We start from the raw sequence: 20,431 nt of genomic DNA, 5'->3' as shown, positions 1-20,431 counted from the left end.
TACAATCTGGTTAGTGCTAACCACATCACCCAGTACCCGCTTTTCATCCACTTACTGGGCATTCAAGGGGTTGGGAAATTCCGGTCCTGATTGGGAGGACTCGGTTTTTCTGATTTTTCTCCCACTGGCAGAGCAACCCTAATGGGGGTGGGGAGGGCGTATGTGTTTGTGTGTGTGTGTGAGAGAGAGAGAGAGAGAGAGAGAGAGAGAGAGAGAGAGACCAAAGTTGGCCGGCTGTGCGGACCTCACCCCGCGGTCCCCGGCCGGCCCCCGCCCCCTTCCTGCCCTCTCCCCGCCCCCGGCCCGGCCGCGCTCGCCCGGTGATGTCAACCCGAGGAGGAGCCGCCCGCCCGCCCGCGGCCCGCCCGGGCTAATTAGCATGTAGCGGCGCCGGGGCCGCCTCCGCCTCCGCTGCGCCCGCCCGCTCGTCCCCGGCCGCCAGCCCGCGGCTCCCCACAACTTTTGAGGCGGGGACTGCGCTCGCTGCCTCACTTCGCTCACTTCCCCGGCCCCGCGCGGCGCCCGCCGCCCGCTTCCCTCGCACCCGCGGCCGCCCCGCGCCCGCCCTGCACGCCGGGCATGTGAGCGCGGGCGGGCGCCGCCACCATGGCCTCGCCGCCGCTCCCGCGCCCGCTGCTGCTGCTGCTGCTGCCGCCGCTGCTGCTCCTGCTGCTGCTGCCGCCGGCCGCCCCCGGTACGCGGGGTTGGCCGCCCTCCCCGGCCCTCCGCGCGCCGAACGGGGCGCCCCTCGCAGGAGCGGGGCTGGCGCTGCCGCCGGAGCCCGGCCCCGAGCGCGAGCTGCCGCCCACGCCGCCGCCGCCCACGCCACCCCGAGAGAGCCGCGGGCTTGCGTCCCCCGGCCCCAGCCGCACAGCCCCCGGGCCGGCCGCCGCCGCACGCCGGGGACCCTCGCGCCGGGCCCCCAGAGGCGGGAGCGCGGGTGAGTGAGAGCCACGGCCGGGCACCGAGGAGCCTCGAGCTGGGGGGCGTGCGTGCGCTTCTGGGCCGCATCCCCCGCCCTAGGCCCTCCTGCGAGCTGGGTCCCGGCCGGGGCCCCCCGCTGACCCGGGTCGCTGGTGGGGGCGGGGGGTGGCCCAGGGGTGGGCAGCCTGGGAGGGCGGCGAGCAGGAGAGTGGCTTTCCCAGACGCTTTCGCCAGTGGCGGGACTGGGGGTGTGACCGCCCTGTTCTCCCCCCACCCCTTGGAAGAAAACTTGTCTTCCATGGTGCACCCCAGACCTCTCCCCCCCAACACCTCCCTTTGAAAAATAGAAAAGAACCGAACCCCCCACCGCAAACCTTCCAAAAGTGCTTCTCCCACCTCGGCGGTGATAACATCTTCCCGTCAATTCCCCAATTCCGTTCTTTTCCTGTAGCTACACAGAAATGACCTCTCCAGGTACAGAGCCTAACTTTTAAATATACCTGATTTTTAAGGGTTCTAGCCTTGAGGATATTGGAAAGGACAAAGGATGTAGTTGGAAAGACAACGCTCTACTGGTTCACTCTAAAAGCAGAGGAGGGGCTGGGGCGACGGTGTGGAGGTCGGGGGTTGCAAGGGCAAACCCCTGCTGGGCAAACGGTGAAACTGGACTGGCCCTGAGCCTTTCCTCCCCACCCCCCCCACCTCTTTCCTTTCCCAATGGGCCTCTGCTCCATTCATAGCCACTGCCTATCCTGCTCAGAAAGGGACCTGCCCCCTCTCCTCTGGACCTTTTTATGCATTTTCTTCTTTAGATCTGGAAGAAATGGTTAGGACCCGGTGGAATTCCAAACACAATACCATTATGACCTTGGGAATGTCACCGCTTTTGATCTCAGTTTCTCCATCTGTGAAATGGAAGTGATGATTCCTGTTCCCCCTAGCCTCCTAGTTATGGCATGACAAAATGAAAGTAAAAATAAACGACAAGTGCTTTGAGCAGTCAGCAATGTGGTGGTGTTAGCCCCTGCCTTCCTGTGAGTGACACAAGGCATACCCTCTCTCTCAGGGTTATTCTGGAAAAGCAAGGTTGCTAGCAACACCGGTATTGATTTGAATTTTAGGTGAAGTTTGAGAAGATTTCCTAATTGGCACTTCATTTAAGTTTATCATATCACGGGGCGCCTAGGTGGCTCAGCGGGTTAAAGCCTCTGCCTTTGGCTCAGGTCATGATCCCAGGGTCCTGGGATCGAGCCCCGCATCGGGCTCTCTGCTTGGCTGGGAGCCTGCTTACTCCTCTCTCTCTCTCTGCCTGCCTCTCTGCCTACTTGTAATCTCTATCTGTCAAAAAAATAAATCTTTAAAAAAAAAAAAAGTTTATCATATCACACACACTATCTGGTATAGGAATTAGCTGGCTTCATTGAACCTAGGGATGCTTCCCTTACTTAAATAAGAAAAAAGTTAAAAAAGAAAATGTCAGACCCCCAGTAAAAACTCAACTCCGTATTCAGTAGTATTCCGTCATTGCAGAATGCCTTGTGCTTGTGAATTTCTAAGCCACTGGCCCAAGACTGAGAAACTCGGAACGGTAAGGGAAGGGATGGGAGAAAGAAGCTTTAGAAGACCGATCAGAGACATACCCACTGTGACTCTAACTTCAGATGACTTACAACATACATTGTTTTAAGTTCCATGGGAAGGAATCAACATGAAAGAGAACATTCCCAGGCTTTCCCACACTAGAAAAGTAACTAAGGAACACTGTGTAGTATGTTTTGAGTTTTCTAAGTGGAGACGGAGTACAGGGGATCGAGGCTCTTCCAGAGGAGACACCCAAGAACTGGGGGAAGGTTTCTCTGGTTGGTGGCCAGGCATTCTTAGCTGCGGAGTCCCATCTTATTAGGGATGGGTGGAGGGATGCTGATTTGTGGGGACACTGGCTGGACAAGGCCTGCACTCGAGTCTCCTTCCTTTTCACAGCTGGGTATCCCTACACATCACAGAACATTTGGAAGCTGAGAGCCATGGAGGCCTGGGGTGCATGAGGCTTTGGAGGAATGCACATGGGAGTCCCTAGAGCAGGTAGCAGGAGCCAGAGTAGTCTAAAACTTCCCCTACCTAAGTGGGTCTCTCCTGGCACCCCCACAAATCCCACCCAAGTCATGCCTGCTCTTCAACAGACCAAAGGCAGAATCTCAGGTGGGATGTTAGAAAGGTGAGGTTAAGAGAGGAAATTGATTACCTGTTGAAAACTGCTAGAAGCTACTAACTGTGGCTGAGGATCCAACATGACCTGTGCTTGGTTTCTAGTGGTGGTTCAAACAACTTCACTTAGAGGGGAAACGGCAATGAACAAGAGCTAGCAGTAAGTGATTTCTGTGAGTCTGTAGTAACGTCTTTGTTTTTGGGGGAGGTGCTCACTCCTGCTGGTAATGAGCCCCAAGTCTTAGAAATAATGTGCTTCGTTGGATTGTTGGGGAAACTGCCTGCAGCCCCTTCTGCTGTGGGCATAACAATGGTCCGTGCCTGGCACTCATGGCTGGGGCTTCTGGATACGTGGGTGTCAACAGCAGGGGCCAGAGATGTCCTTTTCTTCCTTGGGTGCCATTTCTAGCCCTTTTCCTCTTGGCAGAGGGCAGGACCCTCGCTGCTGAGTAAGTGTACTTGTGTTCCATCTGTGGGGTGTTTGCCTGCCTTCGTTGCCAAGTCCCCTACTTGTGTACCCACCTATCACCCTGCTGACTGTTCAGATGAAATTCGTGGCTGGTGTTTGAGCTGGTGGAGATGGAGAAGATGCTAAGTCCTAGAGATTTTCTTTTTCTTGGTGTGTGTGTGTGTGTGTGTGTGTGTGTGTGTGTGTGTGTGTGTGTTTGAACAACTTAGGGCTTCTGAGCTGCAGCTCTGAGTGCTTAAGTGTATATGCCTTGATTTTTGTGTGCTCCATGGACCGTGATTTAATGGTGAGATCTGCAGATGAAAGGGGATGAAAAAGGCTTAAGTCTTAATGAGAATCAATGCAAAAGGAAAGAACTTTTCCCACCCAAAGGGGAAATGACGCTGAGTAGCTGAGCAGCCAGCCCAAGGAATAATAATCTTAGAAAAATGCAGCTCCCTGGAGCAAAGGAAGCGCTGTGAGCCCGGCCCCTCCTTACATAGCTGTCCCCTGAAGTGCTCTAACTTTTCAGGCCAACTAGCCGGAGCTGCAGGGAGAAGCATGACAGGGGGCAGCGGCCCAGGCTGGGCGGGAGGGGGCCCCAGAGGGAAGAGCATGTGCTGAGGCTGGGAGGGGTCATTGTGGGGATTCCTGAGAAGCCCACTTGCATTGATGCAGGCTGCTCCAAATAGAAGAAGTATGTGGGGAAAGGGATTCTCTGTGGCGTGTGTGTGTGTGTGTGTGTGTGTGTGTGGTATGTGTGTGGTGTGTGTGGTGTGTTTAAAAGCCACATCCTTTTAACCTTGCAAGAGCCCTTTTACTACTTCCCTCGATGGACGTGCAAATGCTGAAATGGTATTTTCTGCCCAAGACCTGAACCATGTGGGTAGAGGAAGAACAAAAGAGGTCTGGTGCCCAGCTGGGCAGTGACTGCATACCTAGGCTTGAGGGGTTGGGGAAGGAGCCTGTGCGGTCCCCTGTGACTTCAGTGGCCCTGCCGAGCCGGCTGGGAGCTGTGTTCTTTGAGCTGACTTGCTGCCGTCTCAGAGATTCTCACAAAGCGAGCAGAGAACAGATGGCAGTTGTCGCTGTTAGCCGCTTACTGCCTTCTTCCATGGCTTTGCTCTGCCCACTGCACTTCAGGGGAGGAGACCAGTTTGGGGTTGTCCTTGGACTTGCAGCCTTTGAGCACCATGGGGTCTGGTTGGCGCTTTCCCATTTAAGCCTCAAAAAAGTCCTGGGAGGGATAGCTCTGCTCCTTCACAGTGGTCGAAACGGAAGCCTGGTGAGGTTGGATCACACAGTACACGGAGGAACCAAAATTCAGATGGGTTTGACCAGATTCATTTGTTCTCACCACGGTATCGTGCAGCCTCGGTCTTCTCGATGGGATCTCCAGGACCAGTGCAGCATGCTGCTTCCTCTCTTCCTTGGTCCCTTGCTCCTACCCTTTCCTGGAGATCAGGGCACAGAGGCAGGAGGAGGCTATGGAAGTGGTGGTGGGTGGGGACAGGTTGTCCTGCAGAGTAGAGATCCAAACCAAAAAAAATGTTTTTGGAAATTGCTCAAGACAAGACCATAGGTCTGTCTACATGTATGAAATATCATTTTATGTATATATGGTGAATTGTGCCCTCTCTGTGTGCCAGTCCATATGGTATTGATGGCAGAGGTTACGCTGTTAATTATGGGCCCTGCTGAAATGAGTTGATGATGTTCTCACTGGGCTCTGTGCTGGGATCGTGGCTGATGTTATGCGGCAGCTGTTACGCAACCCCGTTCACTAGGAGAGGTTGGATGGTACCCCGATTCAGAGGCGGTGAAATCGTTTTCTTTCTAACGGCTGTGCATGCCCTCTCCGACTCATTCCCTCTTCATCTTGCACAGACAGAACAAAGATGTTTCTATCCTGGCTTTTCCCTCTTCTTTTGTTGTAGTGGGGCCGATGTGTCAGGCTGTGTCAGTCTGGCTAATCTGTAAACCAGAAAACACTGATAGAGCCCTTTCTATGTGTGGGGAGCTCTGCCAGGTGATGTGGAGCCCCCCACAGACGGGAGTCTTATTGGGGCATCAGCATCCACACTGGAACCAGTAAAATGATGGTGTGTTAGTGATCCAGAAAGGTCCCAAGGAGATCACACTGACCGAAGGAATGGTGTGGAGAGAGGTGACTGGAGAGGTGGAGTGGCTGCTGGGGCCCGGAAACGTAGGCAGGAGGAGAGCGTGGACTGGGATATGGATAGCACAGAGAGGGTAGGGTATTGGCATCAGCAAAATCCCACATACTACAAAACTCAAGACCGACTCCTACTCCCTCCCCTTTCTTTCCCTTCCCTTCCCTTCCCTTCCCTTCTTAAAAAATTTATTTATTTTAGGGATGCCTGGATGGCTCAGTTGGTTAAGCATCTGCCTTCAGCCCAGGTTGTCTTCCGGGGGTCCTGGGATCGAGCCCCATGTTGGGCTCCCTGTGTAGCAGGGAGTCTACTTCTCCTTTTCCCGCTACCCCTCCCCACCGCTTGTGCACTCTCTCTCTCTCTTTGTCAAATAAATGAATGAAATCTTTTTTAAAAAATTATTTGAGAGAGGGGCACCTGAGTGGCTTAGTTGTTGAGCATCTGCCTTCGGCTCGGGTCATGATCCCGGAGTCCTGCATTGGGCTCCCTGCATTGGGCTCCCTGCTTGGTGGGAAGCCAGCTTCTTCCTCTCCCACTCCCCCTGCTTGTGTTCCCTCTCTGGCTGTGTTTCTCTATGTCAAATAAATAAAATCTTTAAAAAAAAATTATTTGAGAGAGAGAATGTGCAGGGGTCATGAAGGGTAGAGGGAGGGGGAAGGAGAAAATCTCCAGCAGACTCCCCACTGAAAAGCCCAGCTAGGGGCTCCATCCTACAATCCTGAGATCGGGACCTGAGCTGAAATCAAGAGTCAGGTGCTTAACCGACTGAACCACACAGGTGCACCTGAAAAGCTTGACTTTTTAACTGGAAGTGGTCAGTAGCCAGGAAGTCCAGGGAAGAGTGCACTTGTTAGGGTCCAGAGTCAGTGGAGTGAAGACCAGACTGGAAAGGTGGATTCAGGCCGATCATGGAGGGCTTTAAAGGCCTGCTTGCAGCGTTTGTTTTCATCTGAGGAGCCTCTGAGAGCTCTTGAGGAAGGAGCAGTCCTGTTTGCTTGGTCAGTGTTCCTTTGTGCTTGGAGCTGGGGCTCGCAGATGAACCACACGTGGGTCTGTCCTTCCTACAGTCCGGGACTTAATTCAGAAATCTGGGAATGCTAGCAGGCAGCTTATCAGCATGTTTGGAGGAAAGCACTGAAGGCATGGACTAGAATGGGGGCAGTGGACATGGAACGGGAGCAAAGCAGGGACCATTTCCAGGAGGACGGCCGGAGAGCCTGGTGATTACCTGGCGGAGGGGATGATGGCGTCAGGGTCTTAAATGAGAAGCTGACAAGCATTCAGCATGTGTCTCCTTCCCTCACCTCTGCATCTTTGTTCTGGGGGAGCAGGGAGGGGACTCCAGTTGCTTCTGCTTCTCCACAGATCGCAAATCTGCCCTCACAATCTCCACGGCTCTGTTTTGCTCTCCCTGCCTCCATGCATGCTCTCCCTCTGATCCTGTTCACAGGGCCCAGGGCAATCTTCTTAAGTGTAATTCAGGTCACCTCACTCTCAGGCTGAAAACCCTCCAAGGGCTTTGCATTGTACTTAGAATAAAATTTAAAAAAAAAAATAAAAAATCTAGGCTCCCTGCTGGGATACCAGGTCTGCAGCCCCTGCCCTGCTGACTCTCCAGCCTCTTCTTGGCTGCCTTCCCTTCTAACCATGCCAGGCAGTTGCATATAACATGCCAGACCCCATCCTGTCCTGCAGACTGGGTGCACGGTGTGTGCAACCGTCCTCTAGGCAGAGGGAACAGCCAGTGTGAAGGCCAGAACAAGCTTTCATGTCTTGAGATTGGAAAGAAGGAAGACCGCTGTGGCTAGATCACGTACGGTCCTGAGAACCAGTAGGACAGTCAGATTTGCTGCTTGGCCCCATGAGGGGTTTTAGCAGAGGAGTGACGTGGAGAGGAGACTGGGTAGACAAGGCAGGAAATGAAGGTGGGAAGGCAGGGCTAGTTCAGGGCCTGACACGTGGTAAGCACTCACGGTACTTGTTGAGTAAATGGATGCTAAAGGGAACCATTTATGATAAAGGGAAAATAGGTCCACATAGAAAAATTGGAGGTAGAAAGAAGAACGCATGCTTGCAGTAATATTTCTCTGACTGAGCAGCCCTCATGTTCTTGAATCTTTGAACACGGGATGGGCAATACCTTCCTCATACTTTACCTCTCAGTGCAATAGGACAGCGGACTAGACAGTCTCCCCAAGCCGAGGGAGAGTGCAGACGGCAGAGGGGCTGCGTCGTTACCGTGGGGCAGTCTGGGGTGCCTGGGCTGGGGTGTTGCCGTGGTGGGGGGGGGTCTCTGGAGTTCGGGGTTTAGATATATGTCTCTAGTGTGTCTGTTGCTTGCATTCCTGCTCCCTTGTTGGCCCAGGAGCCCTCAGAAGGCAAGGATGCCTCTCCCTGTCAGTCAGGGGCCCCCTCCTCTCTGACATTTGTTTCCTCTGGAAGCCTGCCTTGCTGTCAGTCAACAGTGAGGCCGTGAGGTGACATTTTTGACTGAGGCTGAAGACAAAAGTACGAGCATTGAGGTATTTCCAAGCTCATCGTCATCTTTGCCTTTTGAAAAGTGTAACATTAAAAAATAATAAAATAAGGAGCGCCTGGGTGGCTTGGTGAGTTAAGGCCTCTGCCTTCGGCTCAGGTCATGATCCCAGGGTCCTGGGATCGAGCCCCACATCGGGCTCTCTGCTCAGCAGGGAGCCTGCTTCCTCCTCTCTCTGCCTGCTTCTCTGCCTATTTGTGATCTCTGTCTGTCAAATAAATAAGTAAAATCTTAAAAATATATATATAAAATAAAAATAATAATAAAATAAAAATCATAACATTTTATTTTTTTCTGATTATGTAAATTTTATATGTGTAGCATATACGATTTGGAAGTTACATTAAAATGAAAGCAGCAAATGAAATATCACCTATATTCCAACTACTAGAAGCATATTAAAACATTAGCAATTATTATAGTTCTCAGTTATAAGGAATATAAAAGTATATATTTCAAAATAAGATACACAGGGGTGCCTGGACAGCTCAGTCCTAAAGCATGTCTTGATCTTGGGGTTGTGAGTTTGAGCCCCACCATGTAGAGCTTACTTAAAAAAAGTAGGGTACACACCCCCGCAGCCCCCATATATATGACACATGTATATTTCCGTATGATATCCAGAAAGGATACTGTCCCATTATAACTTTTAGCTATGTCTTTATTGGCTATATAACTGTTTCCAATTATTTACTGTCATAAATAATGCTGTGATGAACATATTTGTGCATCAGTTTTTATATTTGTCTCTGATTATTTGCTTAGTGTTAATTCCTGGATGTGGAAATTGTTAAAATTCCTGACCCTACTACCGAACAGTACCAGATTATTTCAACAGCATTGTATGATTATGTAGATCTCACCACACCCTGTGTATTACCAGGCAGTTTGATTAAAACACAGTACATTTCTCCTGCCTTTCTTTTTTATCCAGATGTCTTCAGATAATGATGTGTGTTTGTGTGTGTGCATGCATGTGTGTGTGTGTGTGTGTGTGTTGGGTGTGGCCAATCATAACATCTCTCTACTAACCACATTTCTGGAAGTTTCTGGGGCTCCACCTCATTCTGTGGTCTGAGTCAAGTTGAAGAGAAGATGTTTTGGTGGGTGACTGACTTTGCGGGGTATCTAACTAGCAGGAACATGGCAGACACCGCTGATGGAGGTGGGTTCCTCCAGAGTGGGCAACAGCCCTCTGCCATGTTGTGTTAGGGGGCTCTGTCTGGGCAGGAAGACAGCCGAGCCAAATGCTGTGGGCAAAGTGGCCAGGCAGAAGGGAAACACAGTATTTTAGAAAGAACTGGAATGTAAGATTTGTGGTGGGGCAAGAGAATGCCACGGAGACCTTCATATCTTTCTAAATGAGAGTCATTTCATTGGAAGTAATTGATCCTTTAAATTGTGACATACAGGGCAAAATTAGATTTCAGTTTTTGGTCTGTAAGAACATTTTGAGAATTCTCTTTACCTTCAGAGAATCCTAGATTCTCTGGGTTTGAAGGACCTTTATAAAGCTTTCTTGGGGTGCCTGGGTGGCTCAGTTGGTTAAGCCCCCGACTCTTGATTTCAGCTCCAATCATGGTCTCAGGGTCCTGAGATCGAACCCTGTACTTTGTGCTGGGCATGGAGCCTGCTCAGGACTCTCTTTCTCCCTCTTCCTTTTCCCCTCCCCTCCCCTCCTTCTCTCTCTCTCTCTCTCAAAAAACCTTTCTTCATTCATTAAACGATGGACTTATTTCCAAACTAAGTAGGGAAAAGGGCTCTCACTCTTTTGGCTCATCTACCCTGGTTGATTTCTAGCCAAAGTGAGTAAATTTTACTTTGTGCTCAGAAACTTTTGGTCTCTTTGTTCAGGACATGGTACAAGATTAGAGGTCACCTTAGATCGGGAGATATCTGACAAATCCAGACGCTTCCAATGGAGTGATGTGACTGGCTGCATTTCACAGACACAGTTGTTCCAGGGAAGTTCTGGAAACCAGGGAAGCAATTTCACAACCATGACAGTGACAGAGCTATAGCTCATTGTGGAAGTGATGCTCCAGCAATGGGAGTGGCCACAGGCACCAGAAGGTTCAGGGTCAAGCTTGGCTCTGCCTCTTAGACACGGGGTAACTTTGGGCCTATTGCTTCCTGCTCTGGGCCTTACATTTTCTTACTTATGAAATAAAGTGTTGGTCCATCCCATGCTGAAAGCTTTATTTCTAAGGGTATCAGGTTTATCTTGTGAATACGTTCTGACTTCCATGATGCTGGCCTGACATGTGAGGAGACTCAACACCTGGCTTCCTAGCTGAGGGTCCGGGAGCTGTGGAGCCTGTGTGAGGGACACCTGTGAGCCTGCTGGACCTCTAGCTCCTTGAGAGGAGGACTGGGTTATATCTGTCTTCAGCCTTGGCCCAGGAAGCATCTGTCCAGCTGGTGGCAACCCACTACGCAGGTGATACTGCAGCAGCATCAGCTCCCACGTGACCTAGGGCTCCTATCAGAAGATCTAAGGAGCTGCTAAGCCCATCTCTAAGTCCACACACACTGTTAAAAATGGACACATTCCTTTTGCTCTATACTTTGGTTCTGGGATACCTGAACTTCCTGGTATTCTCCTGGCTTTCCCACCCCATGAGAATGTTCGAGGAAGGCTACCAGGTCAGGTGGTGTGGCAGGCAGGCTCTGTGCTCTCCGTTCCTGCGGTTGCGGGGGCCTCAAGGAACAACTTGGATCTCACTGAAGACCCTGAATAACAGCAGCCCCTGTGTCTGCTGGGAAGCAGCTGGGCTACTGGAAGACAGATCTGACACGGTGACAGATTTCTGCTCAATGTCTTTGATAAGTCGGGAGATGAAGACCAAGGAGGAAGACAGGTGACTAGAAGAGGGGGAGGCCAGGGTCAAGCTCACTGGCTGTCCTTGTCCATGTGCATTGAAGCAGTCCCTTTGGAGGACAGAATAGCAGGAATATAGGAGAGAGACACTGGGTTGGAATGGTTGGACGTTGTTCTTTGCACAAGGTTGTTACTAGTGATTATCATGAATTAGGCTAGTACTGAAAACCACTCCATTTTTCCTTTCCTTAGTGGTAGAGGGAGATGGAAACAGCTCAACCTGGGCATGAATGTCATTCCTGTAGCCTCTGGGCCACAAGGAATTTTGTTGTGCCATGCAGTGAGACATGTTCTGGAATCATCTCTTGCCAGGGTGTGGATAAGAGTTCTGTGGCTTTACAGTCATGGCCCTGGGGAGGTCCAGGCTTGGGAGGCTGGCAGCCTCTGTTCAGACTTGTAGACTGGGGGACCTCGGTGGGTTACTCAGCCTCTCTGTGCCTTTGGTTTCTCATCTGTCAAAGGGGCTATTAGTGGGCCCTACTTACGGAATGTAAGTGTCCTCTATCCCTGTGAAACAGATTGCTTGTTGCTGGGGCAGGGGAGCTCTGTAAATTCTGGGGCCATGGTGATGCTGCTGAAACCAATGCCTGTCTATCCTGACCTTTGTACTGATGACAATATGCCCTTCACCTCCAGGTTCATTGGATGGGGGACAAGTTCTGAATGCAAAAGGCTCAAGTCCACCTTCCAAGGACATTTGTTCCTTGATCCGCCTACCCTGACCCTGGGCCCTGCCAGCCTCACTTCTTGGTATTCCTAGAACTTTCTCTCCATCCTTAGCTTCCAATGCAGGAAGGAAAGAGCAAGATTTGAAGACTTGAAGTCGGGAAAACTAAGTGCCACCAATATAGCCCTCACCCATAATCATCTGAAGAGACTGGCTTAATTAGGATTCAATAAAAACAGTATGTGAGGGGTGACTTAAAAATAATAGGCCTTTAAAATCAGAGTAGGACCTCTGGGGCCAAAGGGTAGACCTCCTTCAGGTCAGAATCTTTGGAGGTTATTGACGCAGCCCTCAAAAAGCATTTGAAGGAGTCGGGAGTGACCTGTGGAGCCAGTGTCTGGGTCACCAGCAGCTCACTGGTGTTTTCTTTGCCCTTAAACCTCATCCCGGAACCAAAATGGGGTCACGTATCTCAGTCTCCTGCGTCAGTCATTAGATTGGGCTTTGGATTTTTGTCTGTTTCCAGAATAACTCAAATCCGTTACCAGGGGATGGAAATGTGTCATTATTTAGGAAACTCGAGATTGTTCCTTAGGCTCTGTTAAAGATGAGAGGATCTTAGGAAACAGCTTGAGGAGTAACAGTGTTACTGGAATAAGTATGGTCTTAAAGGGGTCTCTTCCAAGAGGACCATGTTCATTGGCAGGTGAATTCCTGTGGTTGACTGGCAATTATTTAGAATATGGCCATGCCTGGCGGTGACAGCGTGCTGCTGTGTGTGGCCACAGGCAGGGTTTAGGACAGAGAGATGCCAGTGGCAACTCATGACCTCTGACGGTCTTAACCCCTTCGCCTTCTCGCTACGTCGCCCGGGACATCTGCCTCATGTCCCTGGGTCTTCCTTTCCCTCTGTTAGAATCGGGGCTAATGATACCTCTCCTGCTTCCTCGACAAGGCTTTCAAGGAGGAGGAGGAGCAAATATAATTATGACTGTAAATGCACTTTAAATGCAGACACAGCAAGTAATTTGAGTCAGAATACAGGGAACTGACTATGAGCCGGGCCAGGCATCCCATCTCTGAGTCTGTTGTCATATCTGCAAAAATGAAGACTATACTGCCAGTTCCGTCCACCTCACAGTGCTGCTATCGGGGTGAGATGAAAGGTCATCCTCGTGGAGAGGTGTTGTAAGCATGCATCGGGCCTTACTATTATTACTCCGGATGAGGAGGGTCTTCAGCAAGCAGGTACATGTGGGCAGACGAGTAGAAAGTAGGAGAGGAGGGAGAGAGAGAAAAAGAACATTCTAGAAAATCTCACTGGCCTCTTTTCAGTCTGCCATCTCCGTCCTGTCAGCGGCTTCCGGTCTGGGTGACTAGCTCTTCCATCTCCTCTACCTCCTACCAAGTGGGATGTTCTTCACAGGCCTGCCCTTGACCTTTCACCTGCAACTCAGTTTAGTGAGTATTTATTGAGCAATTCCCAGGAACCAGTCTCTCCTAAAGGAAGTAGAAATATGACCAAATAATTTATAGTTGTATAACAAGATAAAACAGTAGTTGAGAGGGAACGAGTTCTCCAGGAAAGGCTTCTTGGAAGTGGTGTTCTCTAGCTGGTTGTGAGAAACAAGTCAGATTTTGCTAGAAGCCCGAAGGAAAGGGAGGGCATTTAGGTAAGGAGGTCCACAAAACAGAGGCATGGAGGGAAGACACAGCATGGCTTCCCCTGTTTTCTCTGCGGGGGTGATTCCCACAACTACCTTTCTTCTCTTCACATATCCAGGTCCCTGCCTGGATTTGGTAGGTTCAGCCACCTACCAAACATGTACACATGTATCGTGGTTCACTCTCAGCACAGTAGATAACCGTTGTAAACGCAGACATGTCACCCCTTCCTCCCCAAGAACCTGCCCTCCCTTTGCTTGTTTATGGGCCCATTAGTTTCTCCATCACACATTCAGAGCCTCGACTATCCTTATCTTATGGCTTTTTCTTTTTTTTTTTTTTTTTTTAAGATTTATTTATTTGACAGATAGAGGTCACAAGTAGGCAGAGAGGCAGGCAGAGAGAGAGAGAGGAGGAAGCAGGCTCCCAGCCAAGCAGAGAGCCCGATGCGGGACTCGATCCCAGGACCCCGGGATCATGACCTGAGCCGAAGGCAGAGGCTTTAACCCACTGAGCCACCCAGGCGCCCCCTCTTATGGCTTTTTCTTACTCACATGGGATCTACCGACTCTTCCCTCCCTCCTTTGCTTTTTTCTTCTGATCTTGTCCATACACTTAATTCCTTTTGGACAGTGGGCCCCATAGGCTGCCAAGATGTGGTACTTGGGTCCTGAAATGGCAGTTTGAATCCAGGCATCCTTAGGGAGATGCCCTGGAAGCCCACCTGGGGAGCCCTGCCTGTGTCTCCTTGGCTTGCCCTTTCAGATTAGCTTGCCATTTCCCTGTAGCTCTTTGTCTTTTTGTCTTTGTCTTGCGCTTTCCTTTCTCATCCTTCATTCTCTTTTTTTATTTCTGGGTTCTGGGGTTTTTTTGTTTGTTTGTTGATGTTTTTTAGATTGACCTTTGGAGTCAGACAGACCTGGGCTGGGTCCCAGTGTAGTATTTGCTATGGAATCTTGGGCCATCTACTTGATCTCTCGACACCTCAGTTTCCTTATCAACAAAATGGGGGGTAATAATGGCGCCCACCTGCCAGGATTGTGGTGAGGATTGACTGGGACAGTCCCTGTGAAATGCCTGGCATGGTGCCTCGTCCGGGCTGCTGCGGTCATCATCCTCCTCGTCGTCGTCATCGTCGTCTTCGTCATCATTGTCATGACCCTGCTTTGGTCATTAGTCTCCCTAACTTTAATCTCTTTTCTTCTCTCTGTAGGTTTCTCCCTTCCCTTTTTGTTTCATTTCTCTTTCCTGCCCTCTTCCTTTCTTCTCCCTTGATTTTCTCTCTTTTTCTTAACTAGCTGGGGCATACAGCTGATTTAAAGGATTGGTTATGTTTGAATTGAGTGTCAAGTTTCCCAATCTTAATTGTAAAAGCCTATCAGTAAACTTAGTTTTTTAAAGATTTTATTTATTTATTTACAGAGAGAGACACGGCAAAAGAGGAAACACAAGCAGGGAGTGGGAGAGGGAGAAGCAGGCTCCCTACAGAGCAGGAAGCCTGATGTGGGGCTCGATCCCAGGACTCTGGGATCATGACCTGAGCCAAAGGCAGACGCTTAACAACTGAGCCACCCAGGTGCCCCGCCTATTAGTAAACTTTAAATTTTGGTCTTTAAATAGGTTTTATTCATGCAGCCCCAAGGGCTCCCACGGGGCTGGCCATGAGAGCACCGCACCCTGGGACAGGCCGTGACAGCCCTGTCCTGCTCCCTTCCCGTGCCCCTCTCAGTAGGCCCTCCATGCTGCGGCATCATCCCACCATCCAACACAGTAAACTTTCCAGACAAGTGATGTTGCTTGGATTTCCTTAGAGTCCTGGGCCCCATCACACAGGGCTATGGAGCAAATTCACGGCAGGACTCAGCCGAAGTCAGGGGGCCATGCACAGTGTGTGAAGGCCCAGGGCCACATCTCATTTCGTCCTCCCGCCGGCCTCCCTCCCACCTCCCTCTTCCTCCTCGGAACCAGGATGTTTTTCCTTTGGCCTTTTTATTGTTTTGCCAAGCTGGCGGCCCTCCTTTGGTGGAGCTCTGCCACCGGGCTTCCTCTCTGGGTGTAAGCGAATGTTAGGGTGACAACACTGGAGACAGGCCTGCTTCCTCGTCTCCCCCCAGCTTCACTTCCAGGTACCACGGGCCCCCTTCTCAAACCTGCCCCTGCCCAAGAGCCTCCTCTTCAACCCCTCTGCAGGGTGTTTATTTTCAAAGGATGAGGGGGGGCAAAGAACACTGGGGCACCAGATAGACGCGCCCAGAGACAAGATAGCGCCGTCCCCCACCCCGCAGAGAGAGGCAGAGAGCCTTATTTTACTTACTTAATTGAATGGGAATCATCTGATCTGACCCTGGGGCTTTTTCTCAAGCCCTCCTTTTTTTTAAGCCTATAGAATTATTTTTAAAGCAAGGAGCATGAGGTCGGTCACATTGGAGTCCTCCTTCTTCCTCTCCTGTCGAGGTTGGCCTGCTTCCCTCCTTAGCACCCCCAGGCCACCTCAGAGGCGATTGTGTTTCTGGAAACCTGCCCCCAAACTCAGAGGCTCCAGGCCAGCCCCACCCAAGGTCACGGCTCAGTCCCCCAAGCCTGCCTTGCTCCCCAGAGGATGCTCAGCTAGACAAAAGCCAACTGTCACAGGGAGGGGAGGATAAGACGCCTGGTGAATTTTATACTTTTCATTACCAGAGGCTGTTCCAGCGGGATCTGTTTTTAAAAATCAGATCATTGGGTCTCAAGTCTAAACACTTCTTAATGTGTACAGTTTTTCTTAGGGCTGCTCCTTTCAGGGCAAGAACAAGGAAGGAAATGAAACTCCCCGAGAGCCCTGGACAGTCCCCGATCGAGGGCTGCCTTTTGTTCACACAAACTCATTTGGCTCCTAAACGTCCTCCACCCAGAATCATTACATCCGCAGCAGTGTTTCAAAACACAGCCCAGAGCAGCTTAGCCGAGTAGGCGGCTGCCCTCCGGTGAGATCGAGCCACCTTCCCTCCATGCCCCCAAGGTTCCTGCCTGCTCCCACATCTCCCACCTGCTGGCCATCCGGCAGGAAATCCCCCTTGTTGGGTGGATTCCTGGGGTGAAGGGGGTGATCTGGAGAGAGAGTGCAGCCTTGGAAGGGAGGATGGGATTCTGGTCCAGCTGTGCACCTTCCAAACTCCCACAGCACCTTCTCCCCCCAGCTGCGCAGCTTCTCACACCCCAGGGCTATCAGCATTGGCATCATTCAGCTCTCTTGGAAGCAACAGGTCCCTTGAGATAAAGTCCACAGTGTCTTATGTGTGGTTGATGCTCAATAAATATGTTTTTTCTCATTGCGGCAAAATACACGTAACATAGAAGTCGCCATTTTCACCGTTTTCAAGTGTACAAGCTCTTGGCACTGAGTACATTCACAATATTGTACTCCCGTCACCACCACCCATTTCTGTCTCATCAGCCCAGATGGGAACTCATTAGGTCAGGACTCCCCATTCTTCCCTCCCCTCAGCCCGTGCAAATCTCTGTTCTGCTTCCTGTCTCTATGACCTTCCTTCTTACCCGTACCTCATGTAAGTGGAATCATATAATACTTGTCCTCTTGTGACTGGCTTATCTCACCTAGCATGACGTCTTCGAGGTTCATTCATGTAGCAGGTGTCAGAATTTCCCCCCTTTTTAAGGCCGATTAATACCCCGTTGTATGTAGAGAGCCTGTTTGGCTTATCCATCCCTCCATCAATGGACACTTACATTGTTTCCACCTTTAGGCTATTGTAATAATGCCGCAGTGAACGTGGGTGTCCAAACATCTGTTTGGTTCCTTGCTTTCAATTCTTTCGTGTGTGTACCTAGTGGTGGAATTGCAAGGTCATATGGTAGTCCTATGTTTAAGTTGTTTTTTTTTTGTTGTTTTTTTTTTTTATTTGACAGAGAGAAATCACAACTAGACAGAGAGGCAGTCAGAGAGAGAGGAGGAAGCAGGCTCCCTGCGGAGCAGAGAGCCCGATGTGGGGCTCGATCCCAGGACCTGGGATCATGACCTGAGCCGAAGGCAGAGGCTTTAACCCACTGAGCCACCCAGGCGCCCCTATGTTTAAGTTTTTAAGGAATGGCCAAACCATGTTCTGCAGTGGCTGTACCATTTTCTGTTCCCACCAGCAATGCGTGAAGGTTCCAATTTCTCTAAGTTCTCACCAACATTTACTTCCCTTTTTCTTTTTCTTTTTTTTTTCCCCTCCCTTGGTAATAGCCATCCTCATGAGTATGAAAGTAAACATTTTTTTAAAATGTATAAATGCCATTCACTGGCTGTATTGTGGACTTGGAACTGTTCCTGCCCCTCTTGGGCCCTGTTTGTCATCTGAGGTCATACTACTTGGTTGCTATGATTCCTAAGGGCAGGGGTCACTTTCGGAGAGGGATGGGGGCACCAAGGTTAACCCTGGCAATTTCCCAACTTCAGGTAGAATGAATGATGCAAAACACTGTGGATGCTAGCTAGTGAAGCAGGCTGCATGCCACCAGTTAGTTAGGGAAGAGCTGGCTGAGCTTCTCTCTGTCCCCATTGGTTTCATTTGGGTGTGGTTAACTAGCAAAGACCCCAGAAAGAAGGCGTGGGTCCCTGGTCTCCACTCTGCCATTTAGTTCTGGGTTACTCCGGGCAGGTGACCTCAGTGCTGGGTCTTAGCCTTCTTTTCCTAAAATCGGGTAAGAATTCCTATCTTACCTGCCACTCAGAATGTCAGGATGTAACAGGATAATTTAGCCCCTCTGAAATTATCCTGTAAAAAAAGTACTTCGCAGATTGTAAACATGTGGGATTTCTTCATTAGATCTCTGAGAATAGGGGCAAAATTCCCTTCTCCCATAAAGTTCCTGTGGACAGTGTCCTCCTCCTCTTGTGGTTTATAGACATCTGCCATGCCAAAAGGGGAATTAAAAAGGGAGCTTTTTCATTCTAATTCAATTCCTGTGTGAGCAATTGAATCTGAAGAAAATCTTTTCAAGTTATGGAGAAATTCACTATCACTGGTGTAAGAACCCATGCTGTCACCTATAGCCGTGTGGCTAAGAGACACCCAGCTCTCCCAGGTGTTCTCCAAGTTGAGGGATCCCAGGAAAGGTCCAAGGGGAAGCCAGAAACAGGAAATTTGCAGCTGGACAGTCAGTATCTTACTGTTCCAGAACCTTCCCTCATGAGCCTTAACCCCTAAGCAATCTGAGCTTCATCTTCTGTCTGCCAGGTGACGCTCAGGAAAGTCCCGAGGGCTTTGTTTGTCGAATCCCCGGCTTTTCAGCCTTTCTTCAGGCCTGGCCGAGCCTCTCTGCTCTGTCCTGGGTACTCATCCCCTCCCCGACTCCTACTTCTAATTCATCCTAGCCTTCCCTGGTCTTCTCTGTCTCCTTCACTGACTCTTTTTCTCTCTCTGATCCAAAGTTCCTCTTAGTTCAGTCCTTGACCCTCACTTTTCCTTTCATACCCCTTATCCTTCCTTATCCTTCCTCCTAATTGACAGTCCCAAATTTTAACCAACCACCTGTCAGACATTCCCACTTGGAAGTTATGTCACTTCTAACTTCCTATTTTGAAAATAGGCTTTTCTTGTCCCTCAAACTCATTCTCCATTCTGCCTCCACTCTTCTTTATTATCATTCTTTTCATGACCCGTGAAAATTATCTCTGAGGAGCTGATGTTAGAGGTCTTCTTGCTCAGTCTTCCTGCTAGTAAGTGCAGCTGTCCTCAAACCAAGTCCGGCGGATTCCACAGCCCATGTGACGCACACTGTGTCACTCTCAGTGAGGAGCAGGGCAGTGCAGATAGGCTTACCAAAGGAGTTTGAAGACCAAGGGATACTCTCCTGACCAGCGCCTTAAAGCCCCATGTCACGGAATAAGCTGGGATGTGTTGGAATGAGACCTGGGTTCAGGTTGTGTCATCTGCCCTTGACCGCATGACCTTGAACCCCCACTTAACCGCTCTCCCTCCTAGTGCCCCCAGGTGCCACGATACCCACTTGACCGGCTGTCGTTCTCATTAAATGAGATAAATGCCTGTGAGAACACTCAGCACGTGGTAAGCCGTGAACCGACCTTTGTGAAATCTGAATCCAAATGGGAGGAAATGAAAATAAAGGCAGGCTGCTCTCACTCTGCCACAGAGCCCTCCCGGGAGCCGGGGGTGGTGCCACGGGGGGCGGGCTGGGCCCTCTGGGAGGAAATCGCCTCTTCAGATGACACAGCACACGCCCTGTACACACCCACTCCACCGCTCAGAAACAATGCAAGTTGAAAACCCCCAAATCACGGGGTGGGTGGTGAGGAGTGGACTCTGTAGCAGCCGCTAATTAGGAAATCCTACTCCTGGGCTGGGCCAGCATCCCTGATGTTGGTTTACCAACAGATGTTTTGGAACATTAAGACACTATAGAAGTGGAAGTTGTCAACTTGGGGGGAGGGGAACAGTCAAAAGCAATCAAAGTCCCTTGTTAACTGAATAGCCATTCACAGTACAAGGGAAAGCAAGGGCTGACCCAGGGGGCTGAGGCCAGAGGGAAAGATGGTACCTCCCGCTCAAAAGATACCTGGGGAACTGGGACATCTCAGCTCCAGTGCGAGGCTGGTTGGTGTGGCTCAGTTGCCGTGGCATGTGAGTGGGGTGAGAGCAATAGCCTCCGACCATCTGGGGAGAGGGATGAGCGAGGTGAAAGGTGCCAGCCTCCGGGGGCCCCTCCCACCTCAGAGGCTACCCCTGAGCATCTGGGAGCACACAGTCTCTTCTCCTCACTCCCCGTCCGGCCCAGACTCCGAAGCCTGCACCGTACCTTCTTGCCATTTCTCCAGGGCCATTTCACTTCTCTACTAAGCGCCAGAGTAGGTTCCTGGATAGCTTCCCCTGCCTGTGGTAGGTCCCTGCTGACTCCTGTCCACTTTACTCTGAATTTCTCTCCCCCTCAG

General features: G+C 50.6%; 1 protein-coding gene across 2 annotated transcripts in view; it reads left to right on the top strand.

Annotated features, from left to right (window-relative positions):
* Positions 1-438: 438 nt before the first annotated feature.
* Positions 439-20,431, top strand: part of HEG1 (heart development protein with EGF like domains 1) — a 90,417-nt gene continuing 70,424 nt past the window's right edge. The window contains exon 1 of one of the 2 annotated variants that reach the window (XM_046002315.1): positions 439-940. In XM_046002315.1, the coding sequence (XP_045858271.1) occupies positions 607-940 (334 nt within the window). In that variant the 5' untranslated portion in view covers positions 439-606. Of the gene's footprint in view, positions 941-1,370; positions 1,399-20,431 lie in introns of those variants that run through there. The other variant, XM_046002316.1, reaches the window with a different exon arrangement.

This window comes from Meles meles, chromosome 4 (genome assembly GCF_922984935.1).
Source record: "Meles meles chromosome 4, mMelMel3.1 paternal haplotype, whole genome shotgun sequence".
Lineage (NCBI taxonomy): Eukaryota > Metazoa > Chordata > Mammalia > Carnivora > Mustelidae > Meles > Meles meles.
Note: the sequence above shows the minus strand (reverse complement) of the source record. Positions and strands in the feature narration are given on the sequence as shown.